Here is a 14,610-nt window from a genome sequence, read left to right as displayed (position 1 = left end):
GGGAGGGGGGGGGGGATTCAGATGGTGCGACATCACACGTTTGCTTTATAGATAAGAAATGTTAGAAAACGAATTTTAGACGTTATTTAGCGTTTTAGAAAACAGTTTTAATAAATTATAATAGGAATTGATTAAAATACTCTATTTTGACATATATCAGACAAGATTTTGGAAAAATATCGATGTTTAAAAAAAAGATTCAATTGCAATTTTGAGGGGGGTTGTAGGCTGAGGTGTGACGTCATTTTAGGGGGGGGTCTTGCTTTTTGTGACGACGTGTGACGAAGGAGAGGGGGCAGAGTTTCTTCCAGGCATCTCTTCGGGGTCTTCGCCCCCCCCCCCCCCCGAAAAAATTCTACCGCCCCCTCCCCCCCCCCCCCCCCCAAACGAAATGAAATTTATATAATTTATATAGAAAATATATACTTTTGACAGTGTCCCCTCCCCCGAAGAAAGTCTACCGCCCCCCCCCCCCAGAGAAAAAAGTCTGGAAGAAACACTGGGAGGGGGAGGTAAAATTCGTCAAAAAAAGCGTGACGTCATTAATGGATGACCCCTAGCGACAAAATCTTGTATTAAAGAAAATAAATTAGTTTTATTTTCTTTATTTTCAGTCCATTTAAAAGTTTGTTAATATAAAGGTTTTTATATTTGTTTTATTTTTAAAATAATATTTCTCTAGAGACCGCTGAAGACTTTTTACAATCCAAGGGAGAGAAAAGTTGACCATGCTCAATATTTTAAGAAATAAGCTAAAGGTAAATAATTCTGACCATGCTCAATATTTTAAGAAATAGGCTAAAGGTAAGTAATTCTGACCATGCTCAATATTTTAAGAGATAGTCTAAAGGTAAATTGTAATTCTAATCTACTTCAGAAGCTGCTGCCTTGAACAACTGAATCAAGGATGGTAGTGGGGGCTGGTTTTTCAAGTTTTTTTAGTTTTAAACCCGGAATGAAATCAGTCACTAAACGGAATCTTGTTGTAGGTTTACAGAAAGATCTGATATGTAGATAAGAGAATGATTATTAGTTATTGGAATAATGTTTGTGAATGGTATAATGTTCGTGACAGTGGCGTAGCCAGGATCGTCTCAAGGGGGGGTCCAATTTTTACCTGGGGACAAACTTTCGATTTGCACCCCCCCCCCTCAAACTTTTGATTTGCACACCCCCTCATACTTTTTATATATATACCGAGGGGTCTATGGGGGAGGGGGGTTATGACCCCCACTAACCGCCCCCTGCCTACGCCACTGGTTTGTGAATGGTAAAATGTTTGTAAATATTATAATGCTTGTGTTTGTTTAAAAAACAAAGCCTACTAGGTACAGTACTGAACCATCTAGGTAACCCAATAGCGTCACATGGGGGGGGGGGGGTCAACATCGAGCATTGTGTGGGTGACACCCGATTGAAAATAATGTTATATCAAGTTTAAAAAATAAAATAGTAAGGGAGTTGGGTAATAGTTATCCGAATCAGTAAAATTTAGAATTATGTATAAATAACATGTCAACCTACATGTTGTGTGTTGGGTGTTGAATACGTACCTGGCCTTACTGGCGCGGCTTTTGATGTTGGCCCGATTTGATTAGTTACATACTAGAAGGCTCTTTTATCAAGAGACAAAACTACTTACACCATACACCCACCCCATTACCAGACCCCTGACTCCCCTGAATTACACTATACACCCATCCACCCACCCACCCACCCACCCCACCCTACCATACCCCCGACTTAACCATACACCATACCCCTACCTCCCTTCCCCACAATACCCCTTACTGACCTGACACCTTACACCTACCCCTTCACCAAAACCTTCGATCCTACCACCATACACCATAAACACCCACTTATTATATGATCTAAAGAAATGTTAACCATGTTAAAGGCATTTTAACATTAAATTAATTTTAAAACAGGTCATGGTATTGTTGGTCGTATTTTCTGTGAACGTATCCCCTCAACCCATCACCAACAATGTCTGCACACTCGCCAAATCTTCGTTGAATTTCGAAGATCTACAAAGTGAGTATAGGAGTTTAACCGGCGGAGTCAATCACACCAACCTCCCCGACCCTAACCATAACAACACCCTTCACCAAAGCTCACTGTGTGGTCAAACAGTGGAGGACCAGTCGGAGAAGATAATCACGGGTCAAGAGACGCCAGCGAGTGCTTGGCCTTGGTTTGTCTATCTCAAAACATACCTTCCTTCTGGCATCCATCTGATATGTGGTGGTTCGATTTTAACCGAGTTGTGGATTTTAACAGCTGCGCACTGCGCTATAGAACTAGATTCTGTAGTAATAGTTTATTTTGGCATGCATGATATACGTCAAAAACAAACAGTGAAACACATCACGTCAAGAAAATTTCTATCAAAAGCATATCGTCTACCTAATGGGTTGTTAGAAAACGATATTATGCTTATTAAGCTTGATTCGCCTATAACTTTTACTGAATCTATACGACCGATCTGTTTGCCTACTAAGGACATGACCAACTCTACAAATTGTTTCTCGATTGGGTTTGGAAGGACTAGGGAGAAAGGACCTGGTTCTACCAAACTGCTGCAGATCAAATCGAACCCAATGAATCAAAAATTGTGCATGTTTTTACTCCGATACACGATGATGAGTAGTGTTGACACCTTGATTTGTGGGGATGATGAGCATGGTCAGGGTGTGTGTATGGGGGACTCAGGGGGCCCGCTTAGCTGCAAGGAGGATGGAAGATACTACATCGTTGGTGTCATTTCAGCAGGATTCGATTGCGGTATGAAAGAGTTACCTAACATTATGGTTTCGGTGTATGCTTGGCTTGATTGGATTAAAACTACGATTAAAGCTAATTAGTAAAGTCTATAGGGCTGGTAAGTAGGTCAACAAACAGTTCTACGGCTCAATAAAACCTGCATGAGCCATATAGCTGTTTATTGATCTACTTACCAGCCCTATAACTATAAAAAAAAATGTGTCTGTCTTCTTGTTTTATTTTTTTATATAAATGTTGCGTGTATGTGTGTGAAATCCGATTTAAAAAAAAAAAAAACAATGAATGAGAATTGTTAGTTTAAAAATAATAAAATGTATCCAAAGTAACTTAGTTGATATTAGGAGTCATCCCATTTTTTCAACTGACCTAACTAAATATTGAGAGAGTTCTTTAGCTTGAGTGTGATTTATATTTTTTATACCGGTATTAGGAACTAATTTTAGAACTTAGACATGATCTTATAATTTACCTGTTCACTATAAGCTTGCAATAATGCAGTTTTTCTCACGCGGGCATTGAGAATAGTAACATCTGATCGTTTTTTACCCAATCTAATAAAAAAAAATTAAATACTAAAGAACACCTGATTTAGTTTATCATATTTAATCAATATTTAAAATCATAATTTTAAAAAAACCTCAACCACAACTGAAAAAATAGGAAACAAAGAGATATTTCTTTAAAATTAATTGTTTCTGTCCAGGTTCAGGCAAAATACTGGTATGAAATACAAAATAGTCTCAGTGAAAAGACGCACTAAAGGTTATGTTTTCTATATGAGACAGCCTACAGCAGTAACAAACAAAAATACTGTCAGGCAAAATACTGGTATGAAATACAAAATAGTCTCAGTAAAAAGACGCACTAAAGGTTATGTTTTCTATATGAGACAGTCTACAGCAGTAACAAACAAAAATATTCGTTAACATCAAAACAAACAAAATATTGCCATCATATACCTTTGTTGTTTATATTAATTTTATGTGTTTGGGCAAGTATTTTTTTACTAGTTCAAGTTTTAATCAAACTTCAATCTATAGAATGACTGGCTCAAGTTTTAAAAACTTAAAAATTAAAGGTATGGTATTGATTGGCTAATGACTGGCTCAAGTTTAAAATAACACATCAATGTATAAATTGGCTGGTTTAAATTTTAAATCAAACATCAATGTATTGATTGGCTGGTTTAAATTTTAAATCAAACATCGATGTATTGATTGGCTGGCTTAAATCAGGCATCAATGGAGAGAAACACCGGAGACGATCTTCTCCTGGACATTTCGGATGTAGTTCCTGGATGATGGGAGGATGAGAAAATGCAATGATTGGATTAAGGAAATATTAAACAGCTAGCAGAGATTATCTAAGTGTGTGTGTGTGCGCGTGCATCGTGCGTATAAGTGCTTGAGTGTGCATGTGTGTGTACGGGTGTAGGCGTGTGTGTATGGGCGGGTGTGTGTGTGCGTGTTTGTGAGTGTGCGTGCATGCGCAAGTGTGTGTGTGTGTATTTTAACAGCCACTACCTGACACTCCAGGTAAAGATAGCGAGGGCAGCCCCGTGAAAGATGATGAATGCTAAAGCCCCGCGCCTGAATGATATCATACGATCTGAAAAAAATTAGAAACGTTTTTTTTTTTAAACTAGCCTAAACTGTCTCAACTGTTACAGCTCTGTCCACGTGCGGCTAGATTTTTTTGGTACAATAATTGGCCTTTTTTTTTTAAACTAATGACTGAAAACTCAAGAATCTTACATGACTTACTAGTCTCAGTCTAGACATGACTTACTGGTCTCACTGTCTGGACATGACTTACTGGTCTCACTGTCTGGACATGACTTACTGGTCTCACTGGACATGACTTACTGGTCTCACTGGACATGCCTTACTGGTCTCACTGTCTGGACATGACTTACTGGTCTCACTGGACATGACTTACTGGTCTCACGGTCTGGACATGACTTACTGGTCTCACTGTACATGACTTACTGGTCTCACTGTCTGGACATGACTTACTGGTCTCACTGTCTGGACATGACTTACTAGTCTCATTGTCTAGACATGATTTACTGGTCTCACTGTCTGGACATGACTTACTGGTCTTACTGGACATGACTTACTGGTCTCACTGGACATGACTTACTGGTCTCACTGTCTGGACATGACTTACTGGTCTCACTGTCTGGACATGACTTACTGGACTCACTGTCTGGACATGACTTACTGGTCTCACTGTCTGGACATGACTTACTGGTCTCACTGGACATGACTTACTGGTCTCACTGGACATGCCTTACTGGTCTCACTGTCTGGACATGACTTACTGGTCTCACTGGACATGACTTACTGGTCTCACGGTCTGGACATGACTTACTGGTCTCACTGTACATGACTTACTGGTCTCACTGTCTGGACATGACTTACTGGTCTCACTGTCTGGACATGACTTACTAGTCTCATTGTCTAGACATGATTTACTGGTCTCACTGTCTGGACATGACTTACTGGTCTTACTGGACATGACTTACTGGTCTCACTGGACATGACTTACTGGTCTCACTGTCTGGACATGACTTACTGGTCTCACTGTCTGGACATGACTTACTGGACTCACTGTCTGGACATGACTTACTGGTCTCACTGTCTGGACATGACTTACTGGTCTCACTGTCTGGACATGACTTACTGGTCTCACTGGACATGACTTACTGGTCTCACTGGACATGCCTTACTGGTCTCACGGTCTGGACATGACTTACTGGTCTCACTGTCTGGACATGACTTACTAGTCTCACTGGACATGACTTACTGGTCTCACTGGACATGACTTACTGGTCTCACGGTCTGGACATGACTTACTGGTCTCACTGTACATGACTTACTGGTCTCACTGTACATGACTTACTGGTCTCACTGTCTGGACATGACTTACTGGTCTCACTGTCTGGACATGACTTACTGGTCTCACTGTCTGGACATGACTTACTGGTCTTACTGGACATGACTTACTGGTCTCACTGGACATGACTTACTGGTCTCACTGTCTGGACATGACTTACTGGTCTCACTGTCTGGACATGACTTACTGGACTCACTGTCTGGACATGACTTACTGGTCTCACTGTCTGGACATGATTTACTGGTCTCACTGTCTGGACATGACTTACTGGTCTCACTGTCTGGACATGACTTACTGGACTCACTGTCTGGACATGACTTACTGGTCTCACTGGACATGACTTACTGGTCTCACTGTCTGGACATTACTTACTGGACTCACTGTCTGGACATGACTTACTGGTCTCACTGTCTTGACATGACTTACTGGTCTCACTGTCTGGACATGACTTACTGGTCTTACTGTCTGGACATGACTTACTGGTCTCACTGTCTGGACATGAATTACTGGACTCACTGTCTGGACATGACTTACTGGTCTCACTGTCTGGACATTACTTACTGGTCTCACTGTCTGGACATGACTTACTGGTCTCACTGGACATGACTTACTGGTCTCACAGGACATGACTTACTGGTCTCACGGTCTGGACATGACTTACTGGTCTCACTGTCTGGACATGACTTAATGGTCTCACTGTCTGGACATGACTTACTGGTCTCACTTGACATGACTTACTGGTCTCACTGGACATGACTTACTGGTCTCACTGGACATGACTTACTGGTCTCACTGTCTGGATATGACTTACTGGTCTCACTGTCACAACATGACTTACTGGTCTCACTGTCTGGACATGACTTACTGGTCTCACTGTCTGGACATGACTTACTGCTCACTGTCTGGACATGACTTACTGGTCTCACTGTCTGGACATGACTTACTGGTCTCACTGTCACAACATGACTTACTGGTCTCACTGTCTGGACATGACTTACTGGTCTCACTGGACATGTCTTACTGGTCTCACTGTCTAGACATGACATTCTGGTCTCACTGTCTTGACATGACTTACTGGTCTCACTGTCTGGACATGACTTACTGGTCTCACTGTCTTGATATGACTTACTGGTCTCACTGTCTGGACATGACTTACTGGTCTCACTGTCTGGACATGACTTACTGGTCTCACTGTCTGGACATGACTTACTGGTCTCACTGTCTGGACATGACTTACTGGTCTCACTGGACATGACTTACTGGTCTCACTGTCTGGACATGACTTACTGGTCTCACTGTCTTGACATGACTTACTGGTCTCACTGTCTGGACATGACTTACTGGTCTCACTGTCTGGACATGACTTACTGGTCTCACTGTCTGGACATGACTTACTGGTCTCACTGTCTGGACATGACTTACTGGTCTCACTGGACATGACTTACTGGTCTCACGGTCTGGACATGACTTACTGGTCTCACTGTACATGACTTACTGGTCTCACTGTCTTGACATGACTTACTGGTCTCACTGTCTTGACATGACTTACTGGTCTCACTGTCTGGACATGACTTACTGGTCTCACTGTCTGGACATGACTTACTGGTCTCACTGTCTGGACATGACTTACTGGTCTCACTGTCTGGACATGACTTACTGGTCTCACTGTCTGGACATGACTTACTGGTCTCACTGTCTGGACATGACTTACTGGTCAGTGTCTGGACATGACTTACTGGTCTCACTGGACATGACTTACTGGTCTCACTGGACATGACTTACTGGTCTCACTGTCTGGACATGACTTACTGGTCTCACTGGACATGACTTACTGGTCTCACTGGACATGACTTACTGGTCTCACTGTCTGGACATGACTTACTGGTCTCACTGGACATGACTTACTGGTCTCACTGGACATGACTTACTGGTCTCACTGGTTATGACTTATTGGTCTCACTGTCTGGACATGACTTACTGGTCTCACTGTCTGGACATGACTTACTGGTCTCACTGTCTGGACATGACTTACTGGTCTCACTGTCTGGACATGACTTACTGGTCTCACTGTCTGGACATGACTTACTGGTCTCACTGTCTGGACATGACTTACTGGTCTCACTGTCTGGAAAAACCAAGTAGCAGCCGGTCAGGGTGTCCGTGTCCAGCTCGGGGGTGGGGGTGACGACGGGGCAGGGTGTGCAGCTTACAGCCCCGGGGTGGAGCGTGTAGCTGTCATCACACCGTACGCAGGAATGTTTGAACTTGTCGAAGTACATCCCCTTCTCACACATCCCTGAACACAAAATGACACGGTCAAGGTGTAAATATACACACAAATAAATCAACATGAATCATTAATCAAAATAGACAGAAAATGTATTGCAGACAGTCGAAACAGATACTGAAACATACACATAAATTACAGCTGACACACCCAGAACTCAGACCAAAGCCACATTAAATATAAAACATTCAGAGGAACTGATATTCAAACTGAATCGCCTTTTAAAAAAAAAAAATCACAGTATTTGTCGGGGGAGGGCGATGCTTCCATCCTCGCTCCCCAGCCCCGAGTATAGGCCTATGCCTGCAAGAAGTCGTATTTGTATAGAGCAGGGGTCTCCAAACTACGGCCCGCGGGCCCGATGCGGCCCGCGAGGTCATTTCATCCGGCCCGCGAAGATCTTTTTGTCCACTGAATAAATGTTGTTAGAGGTGGCTGAGGAACTTTGCACAGAAAATTCAAAACAATTTGAAAATGTAGCTTTGGGTGCAAATACCATTGCCCGCCGTGTTGCAGACATTGGTGAAAACATCGTGACTCAAATACAGAAAAATGCAAGCAAGCTTCGCCATTTTTCAATTGCAATGGATGAGTCGCTGGACAGTTATTCCACCTCAACTTCTTGTGTTCATTAGAGGTGTGGATGAAGAGATGAACATAACACAAGAGCTGGCTTCCCTAAATAGAATGTATGGCACTGTTACCCGAAGAGGATATCTAACCAAATTAAACATACATAGTTCAGACAAACACAAAATTGCAAGATTTAACATATTTCACATCATTAAGATGTCTAATTTTGCGAGAGAGTTCTGAGCAGAGTATTTAAGTTAAGAAAGGAAATAGGTGACTTCCTGGAAAGTAAAGGCAAGCTACAGCCATTATTGTATGATGCAGAGTGGTTTAGAAATTGGCCTCTGCTGCAAACATAACTAGTCATTTAAATGTTCTGAACATAAAACTACAAGAGAGGGAAATCTAGTTACTGATCTATACACCCACCTAAAGACTTTCTGATACAAACTTGTCATGTTTTTGGAACAGGTAAAGTCTAACAACTTGACACACTTTCAGGAGTAAAAGGTCTTTACGGCTGAAGCAACCACTGAGTTCCCCACGTCATTTACATACGAGATCATTAAAGACCTCCAGCTGCAGTTTCAGTAGCAGTTTTCTGACTTGGATTCAAAGAAAGAATAAGTGAGACTGTTTCAAAGCCGATTTGAAGCAAATGTGGCCAGTTGCAAAGATGAACTGCAGCTGGAGGTCATTGAATTGCAAGAAAATGACTTCCTTAGAGACACGTTCAAGGAAGGGTGGATGGGTTTTCATATGTTTTCGCACAAGGAAGACATTCCTAATATTAAAACTTCTGCATCAAAGTACCTTTCAATTTTTGGAACAACATACCTTTGTGAATAAGCATTTTCAAACGTGAAATACGTGAAAAATAATTTGAGAGCAAACTTGGACCTCGAGGGGGTGTGGGGGTGTGGACACTTGACATTTGTATATATTTCTATATAAATTATATTTCGTTTGGGGGGGGGGGGGGTAGACGTTCATCGGTGGGGGGGGGGGGGGGGCACCCCGAAGAGATGCCTCAAAGAAACTCTGGCCCCCGAACTGATATTTGATAGTTAATGCGGCCCTTGGGCTGAAAAGTTTGGAGACCCCTGGTATAGAGAAGAGAAAGAGAAGCTTACTGCAAATGGGTAGTTGATCCGTGAAGTGATTTTCCTCGACCTCGACCCCACTGCCCTCTGGGCATTTTCCCACTCTAAACGGTTGATCTTCTCCGAATGTGTAGGTCATATTCGCTGAAACGGTGTTCACACACATACATATTATATATATATATATATATATATATATATATATATATATATATATATATATATATTCCAAAATATGAGTGCAGGTATTACTTACAGTCCGTTTTGCTGATGAAACGTGTAATCATTTGCGTGATATGCTCTCGCAAAAAAGCCTGTGCCATGCTTAGGGTTGTGCGAGGGAAATCAGGTGACTTGAGATGGTGGTTCATGCGGAATATGAACGATGTTCTGATCTGATGAGGGTCGCGTTCACCATCAGCATCAGATGAAAGGAAAAAAATCACAAGAGAAAAAACGTTTTGAATAGTGTTGTTGACATTAAGGGGACTCGGTCTTTTGTGACAAAAACAAGAATAGTACATCGTGTTGAGCCTGGTCACTAGACACAATACGCAGAGGCGTAGCGAGCGGGGGTGGTACATATGTCCCCAAGCGCCGACCCTAGGGGCGCCAAAGTTGGGGAAAAAAAAATTAAAAGCTCATTTTAGCTGCAGTTTTGCATTATAAATATTTAAAAAATGGGGGGGGGGGGGCGCCAAATTGAAAGTTTGTCCCCGGGCGCCGGGAAGGGTCGCTACGCCTCTGACAATTCGTGTACATATTATTTTATATAACCCAAAGGGTTTGAGTATTGGCTTTAGCTTTTAGTTATATTACGTTATGTAAGCTTACTGTAGGGTAAGGATTGCAACAAAAAAAAATGGCTTCATCAGCACACCACTTACTTTCGAAAACGCGCCGTTCTTGTCGAACGTTGCCTGGCAACCGACGACGGGCGAACTCTCGTCCAACAAGAAGACCATATCACCCACAGAGATCGAGGTCGACGTCCTGTAGCCCGTCAGCGTCTCGTCACACGCCGCCATTGTGTCGGTCTCTATGGCAACCTCCAGAACCAGGTATATAACTAAAGGCAGCAAGATCTCTAGAATACAAGTGTATGGTTCTTGTGTTAGGAACATTAATGGCCGCCTTCTGAACCAGGTATATAACTAAAGGCAGCAAGATCTCTAGAATACAAGTGTATGGTTATTGTGTTAGGAACATTAATGGCCGCCTTCTGAACCAGGTATATAACTAAAGGCAGCAAGATCTCTAGAATACAAGTGTATGGTTATTGTGTTAGAAACATTAATGCCCACCTCTAGAACCAGGTAAATTACTAAAGGCAGCAAGATCTCTAAAATACAAGTGTTCTTGTGTTAGAAACATTAATGCCCACCTCTAGAACCAGGTAAATTACTAAAGGCAGCAAGATCTCTAGAATACAAGTGTATCTATCTATATATAATTCTCTTCTTGGAGACGTTAGAAAACAAGCTGTAAGCGCGCCTTGCAGTCCCCTCTCTTCCTCTCTAGGAAGTCTGGTGAGCTGTGGTTCACGCTAAATGTTTACAATCGTAGAGCTGGGTTTAGTGACGGCTATTAGGGGCAGATAATTTAGTTTGAAACGATTTTAAACTTAGGGGAGGTAGCTAAGAGGAGGCTGCTTTCACGGATGGGGGGGGGGGGGGGGTTGGGGAAAGGAGGGGGTGGGGGGTTATCGTCCTTAACGACTTACTGATAGTGTTTTAAAGCAAATATTTTCAGTGACAGCAGTGGTACTGTCGAATTCACAAATTATGAATTACTGAAAAGTAGAAAATAAAACAACTAAATAGCGGCATATGATTAGCGGCGTATGATACGCCGCGGGTCGGCTCGTATAACTAAAGAAAGCAAAATCTCTATAATACAAGTGTATGGTCCTTGTGTTAGGAACATTTCTAAATTCATACGGTAAGCTACGTTATTCTTAAACCAGAAGGCAACGAAGCAACTATAATTTAAATGTGTATAGATCTATTGATATTCGTATATCATTATGTTCTAAATATGAGGCCTGTAAATTCGCCAGTTTAACCCCAAGCATAGTTCCCAACCGACGCCTAGCAGTTTCTTCCAGGCATTCTCTCCGAAGAAAGTCTACGCCATTCCCCCCCCCCCCCCCTCAACATACACACACACACTAACGCAATGCAATTTATTTAGAAAATATATACTTTTAACATTGTCCCCCCCCCCTTCCCCCGGAAATTTTAGTCCGCCCCCCCCCCCCCCCCCCCCCCCGAAAATTTCCAGTGCATTTAATAATTCAACAGCGTCAAATAACGCGGGTAGTTTTTTTTTTTTTAATCTGGATGTTGCCAGTAAGTAGCCATTTGTATTTATATTGCACCAAACTGTTTCGACTGGTTGGATAATGCGAATGGGCGGAACTAGCTAACACATACAATCTGCAGACTACCTAATAGGCTATCAGTTGTCACTAGTTCAGGTTACATTCGGAATTAATTAATTATATTGATAGTAAACCAAATGAATAAATAAAACTATTAACTTTTGTGTTTAAAAATATAATTTTCGCACTTGTGTCATTCTCTTGTCTTACTAATGTAAAGCAGTGCTTGGTAAAGGAAAAACGAGACTAACTAAACGTGAATCGGCTGAAGTAGAGTTCACTCACTAACACACGACTTTGGGATGTAGCTGCCATTGTAGGGGTAAAGTGGGCGGCTCCGGAAGACTTCTGTGGTGTTGCAGGTCCATGCACTTTGACTTCCAAACGGACGGGTCATTCCGGGCATGCATTCCTGGGAGTGGCACCAACTCATGGTTATAAAAGAGACGGCTAAACGAAACAAGACTTTTAACAAATGTGTTGAAGATGGTTAAACTTATCGAAATAGTTTAGCAAATGCAGACATAGTTGATTGGGGTGTTCGTTCAAGCTGTATTTTACTGTTTTAATTTCTCCCTTCATCTAAGAATTTAATTATAAAGCACTGTTTCTCAGTAGCGTAGCGAGGGGGGGGGGGGGCGGGGGACGGGACATATGTCCCCGGGCGCCGACCTTAGGGGGCGCCAAAATGGGTTGGAAAAATAAATTAAAAGGTTGAGGGGGTGCAAATTGAATGTTTGAAGGGGGGGGGGGGGGTGCAAATCAAAAGTTTGAGAGGGCGGGTGCAAATCAAAATCTTGAGGGGGGGTGCAAATCGAAAAATTTGTCCCCGGGCGCCGGGAAGGGTCGCTACGCCTCTGCTGTTTCTACATTTCAGCAAATATATTTTAAAGATCATCTTCTATTTAGCATGAATATGTGTGTTATGTCTGAAACTAAGAGAAGTATGGGATTATGCTTGAAATATGTGTTACTGTCAAGATGATATGTCCCCGGGCGCCAACCTGAGGGGGTGGGGGGCAAAATGGATTGGAAAAACAAATTGAAAGTTTGAGAGGGTGGGGGGGTGCAAATCGAAGGGTCTCTGCGCTTGGGTCGTTTAGCTGTTATGTGCGTTATGAGAAAATCTATTTAAAATTTAACTTTTAAAACAAAATTCTTAAAATTATTATTTTTCATCGTAAAAGCAAACAAAATTACCAAAGAAAATTCCGTCACTTGCTCTATAACGAACAGTCCATTTTCTGCCCCTACGGTTCTCGGCCAGCAACCAGGCGCCAGGTTGTCATACACAAAGACAATGGTTTCCTCTCCATTTACTTGATGAGTCCCAACACCCGCGAGTATTGTCAGAATTAACACAATCGCTAATCAGGAGGGGGGGAAAAGTTGGAATTCAAATTGTTGGTGGATAAAAAATGAAAATTAATTTTATACAGAATGTGATCTTAACGCAGAGATTAACTTACGGATTTTTTCAAGGGTGGGTCAAGCTAAATATTTTACTGGGGGGGGGGGGGGGATTTTTTATATGCGAGACCTTATAATTTAACAAAGACAAAAAAAACCTGGGGTGGATCTGATATGCCCTGATGTGAACAGAAGAAAGCATGACAAACGCAGGTACACGGCTGGAACTAGGTAAAGGGAAAGTGGGTATACCATGACGAGATCTGCAGGGCTTACGTGGGCCCAGATGAAGAGGGATGCCATAAATAGAGGCAGATGTAGAAGTGCAGTTGCAACCCTTAATTGCCCCCTATCCCCCGAGCACGCCCCCCCCCCCCCCTAGGAAAAAATAGATAATAAGAACGCCACTTCCCCTACTGTTGTAGCCACGTCAGTGTTTCTTTCAGACACTTTTCTCCGGGTAGGGGGGGGGGGGGGGAGGGGCACTTGAAACTTTAGGAGTGTGTGACTTAGATTTGTTGGGGGCGGGGGGGGGGGGTCGACACACTCTGGTTGAAGTTTATCAATTCTAATTCGTTCGGGGGTAGATCTCGAATCTAGACTTAGAATATTTACCTAATGCCGTGAAACAAGGTGTTTAATGCACTTAAAAAATAGATCTAGACCTCACTTACAGGAAAAACTATAGCTATCTTTCCCTTTTCTCACAGAGACTAAGGAATCCATTTTCTGCATGAACAGCATGAATTGCTGTTGGTCTGCTAGACAGGTCTAGGTATTGTGACCGATGCCTCTAATCTTACCATGTTTGGTATAATCAATAACAGAAAGGCGTGGGGTTTCTTGGGTATTCCACGGTGTTGTAGAAAACCATCGGTGCGCAAGATTTAGGTGTGCACTCATTTTAATTAAAAGAGAATGATAAACTTCAGACAAAAATGTGTTGTTATTTAAATTTATAGAGAATTTTTAGTAACAATTTTTTACATTATTATGATAAAAAAAAAAGAAGAAAATAAGTGATTTTCAAAAATATGTAGAAATGCACGCCTATTTAAATAACTATAAAGAAAAGAGTGGGTCACATTTTACATTTCCGTTGAGGTATTAAAGTCACTAAAACGGTTTTCATTCATTTATTTTCAGTACAATTTTTTAATACAATAGAT

At 41.9% G+C, this 14,610-nt stretch overlaps 2 protein-coding genes across 2 annotated transcripts; one reads left to right on the top strand and one right to left on the bottom strand.

The window, feature by feature from the left end:
• The first annotated feature begins 1,934 nt into the window (after nucleotides 1-1,934).
• LOC131939750 (plasma kallikrein) lies at nucleotides 1,935-2,906 on the top strand. The gene has a single exon (XM_059298236.1). It carries the CDS (start codon nucleotides 1,935-1,937, stop codon nucleotides 2,865-2,867), a length of 933 nt encoding a protein of 310 aa, XP_059154219.1. The 3' UTR covers nucleotides 2,868-2,906.
• Nucleotides 2,907-3,430: 524 nt separating this feature from the next.
• On the bottom strand, nucleotides 3,431-14,246 carry LOC131939748 (uncharacterized). Its single transcript, XM_059298233.1, has 9 exons — nucleotides 14,116-14,246; nucleotides 13,232-13,398; nucleotides 12,317-12,443; nucleotides 10,536-10,735; nucleotides 9,905-10,043; nucleotides 9,679-9,792; nucleotides 7,799-7,981; nucleotides 4,311-4,395; nucleotides 3,431-4,080 (listed from the first exon to the last, which is right to left on the bottom strand). Exons 1-9 carry the CDS (start codon nucleotides 14,183-14,185, stop codon nucleotides 4,026-4,028), a joined length of 1,140 nt encoding a protein of 379 aa, XP_059154216.1. The 5' UTR covers nucleotides 14,186-14,246; the 3' UTR covers nucleotides 3,431-4,025.
• Nucleotides 14,247-14,610: the final 364 nt, after the last annotated feature.

Source organism: Physella acuta, unplaced genomic scaffold, assembly GCF_028476545.2.
Source record: "Physella acuta isolate Inbredline_101_S28 unplaced genomic scaffold, ASM2847654v3 ptg000291l, whole genome shotgun sequence".
NCBI classification, from domain to species: Eukaryota; Metazoa; Mollusca; class Gastropoda; family Physidae; genus Physella; species Physella acuta.
Note: the sequence above shows the minus strand (reverse complement) of the source record. Positions and strands in the feature narration are given on the sequence as shown.

Coding starts and splice junctions, on each gene's coding strand:
- LOC131939750 (XM_059298236.1), top strand. CDS start 1,935: ATGGTATTGTTGGTCGTATTTTCTGTGAACGTATCCCCTCAACCCATC.
- LOC131939748 (XM_059298233.1), bottom strand. CDS start 14,185: ATGCTGTTCATGCAGAAAATGGATTCCTTAGTCTCTGTGAGAAAAGGG. Junction 13,399..14,115: donor AGATAGCTATAGTTTTTCCT/GTAAGTGAGGTC, acceptor CCTCCTGATTAG/CGATTGTGTTAATTCTGACA. Junction 10,736..12,316: donor CATCCCAAAGTCGTGTGTTA/GTGAGTGAACTC, acceptor CTTGTATTCTAG/AGATCTTGCTGCCTTTAGTT.